The following is a 2,307-nucleotide window of genomic DNA, read 5'->3' as shown; positions in this document are numbered from 1 at the left end:
ATTGTAAAAATATAGTTCCAACTGGGGACTCTGCTTCTCTGTGGGATATGGTAAACAATCGTTCGCCGAATTATGAACCGCCCGAGGCGTGTCGGCGACTTTGGAAAGAATTCGGCACCAATACTGAAGCTGGCAGATACCTTCGCGCGTTGTACGGTAAGCAAGCCTTCACTGAGCAATGTATTCACTGTGAGTTATTGAAAGGTTCTGCAGACCAGCAAAATGCTCATCATTCGATCAAGTACCCCCCTGTTAAAACAATGCAGAGGAAAGCATCACAGGTCTCGGCCGCGCCAAAGCCGAAAGTGTGACCGCGAGTTCAGCTTGAGTGTGAAGCTGTGCGGATCCTCAGCCGCGGGTTCAAGTTCCTCGTGTTGGTGGGCGAGGATCGAAGGGAACGTCAGAGGAGCTTCCATCGAGAAGAGGCGTGAAAAGCCAGAAAAGCATCGAAGAGGAAATAAAGAAGTCGAGGTTGGCGGCAACCTCCACAAAAGTGACCATCAATAGGCGTAGGCCTGTTGATATCATACTCCCTCCTGGCCGCAATGTTGAGGCCGAGAAAGATCGTCTTGCTGAGCTTAACCAGTTTGCAGGTGGGCCTCTAGGCTTGCCGAAAGTATCCCTGGTAGAAGCTGCGAGGGCCAGAGCTGGTAGGCCGTGACTCATCGTCTATGTGTTAAGTATTGGCTCTGATTATACAGGAGGTGAGATGAAGAACAACGGTGCCAAGACAGAGCCAGATCGCATGGTGAGATTTCATGACTGCTCGCTTCCTCAGCGTAGTGACTCCGGCACAAAGCCTCGCTATCGTATAGTGACCATCCAGTGTTGTTGCTCAGCATCATCAGAGCTCCTCCGGGATTTCTTATTGAAATACGATTGAATATACTTTCTGGGGCGAGCCGGGAGACATGGGGGTTGTAAACGATCCCTGCATAGAGTCTTTCGGTCACTTGCTGGAATGTGGTGGAACAAGTCGCTAAATTACCTTCGCGCAAATATGTCGTCGGAAGAGGAAGAGAAAACAACACTGCATCGATGCCGGGTTAGTTCAACGAACTGAAGAAAGAGATGAAGGCGAGAGAAGAGCGATTATTGCAACTATCGGGTACAGTTGAAGTTGAATGCAAGAGACCAGCCCCTCCTGCGGGAACTCAAGCTGCCCGCAATCGACTCAAAAGGATAACAGGTAACATTGTGTCGACCGAACTCTCCCTTGTTTATATTCATTTATATATCGCTTATATTGTATCTCCCTTGTCTAACACCACTCTGCAATCTATGTTCTACTTCTGACTGGATAGGTTTCTTTCACGCCTCACTGCCCTCTTCTCTTGTTGCAGTAGTTATGTGAGGAATAAGCCCATAATTTCGTAAACGCAGTATTGCTGGTCCATTGGTATGTTAGGATCTGGAAACGCTCGGTGGTATAACTCTCGGTGATGCTAGTTTGCGATAGTTGCGCCCATTCTCTGTGATTCTGTCTATCCTCAGCTCAGAGGAACGAGCTCCTTCAGCTCGAACATGACCTGCAGCGCCACGCGGAAGACCTCAACACTTTGTCTCAAGCCAAGCAAGCTGTTCGACAATCATGATGTCCACGTGTGTGTAGAGGGACAGAGTCCCTGGGACAGCAGTACACAAAGACTTACAAGACTTGAGCGTACGTCTCCCATGACGACGGAACTTTACCGGATACTCGGGGAAGAGACGCATTAGCCAGTCTAAAATCACAAACCAGTCTACGGTTAGGGGAGCTGGGGAGCCTCAAACCACCAACAGTGTAAAATGCTCATTCATGGTGTTGGAAACATTTGTGTTGTAAGTAGTGGAGCGCAACTATCGATCGTACTTCAATGAGAGCTTGTTTCAATGTTGAGTAATTTGATCACCTGTTTCATGTTGAAGTTGAGGTTCATACTACGGAACTCAACGACGGTCGTTGATTATGGAACTCATGGAGCTGCTACTGCTATACGATTAGTTCACGGAGAAGCATGAAAGTATATCTTTAGCCACTCAGGTTTTCACAAGTAGAACATCGACCGCCTTCGTATATCATGGCAACTGAGCTTCTTTCGCTTAACAACGGTTCTGGCCATTGTGTGGGTGTTATCCCTCTTTTTTACACCTATAGTAAGCGTACCTGCTAGCGTGAGCTATACGGAGGGTCGCCCGAAGTGTACTATTCCTAAGATCGGTCTCTAGGTTGGTCGCAACACCTTTTGAAGGCCTATTTCGCGTTTATGTATGCCACAATCAAGGACGAAGAATGGATGAGCATAGTCGACATTAACTAGGGACCAG

The 2,307-nt window shown here is 48.0% G+C and overlaps 1 protein-coding gene across 2 annotated transcripts in view; it reads left to right on the top strand.

Annotated features, from left to right (window-relative positions):
• Pmar_PMAR005811 (hypothetical protein) overlaps window positions 1–328 on the top strand; it is a gene marked incomplete at its 3' end in the record, with an annotated part of 13,167 nt that extends 12,839 nt beyond the window's left edge. For both annotated transcript variants that reach the window (XM_002778635.1, XM_002778636.1), the window contains exons 16-17: window positions 137–189; window positions 282–328. In XM_002778635.1, coding sequence (XP_002778681.1) covers window positions 137–189; window positions 282–328 — 100 coding nt within the window. The remainder of the gene's footprint in view (window positions 1–136; window positions 190–281) is intronic.
• Window positions 329–2,307: the final 1,979 nt, after the last annotated feature.

The sequence above is a fragment of the Perkinsus marinus genome (genome assembly GCF_000006405.1).
Source record: "Perkinsus marinus ATCC 50983 genomic scaffold scf_1104296948436, whole genome shotgun sequence".
Lineage (NCBI taxonomy): Eukaryota > Perkinsozoa > Perkinsida > Perkinsidae > Perkinsus > Perkinsus marinus.
Note: the sequence above shows the minus strand (reverse complement) of the source record. Positions and strands in the feature narration are given on the sequence as shown.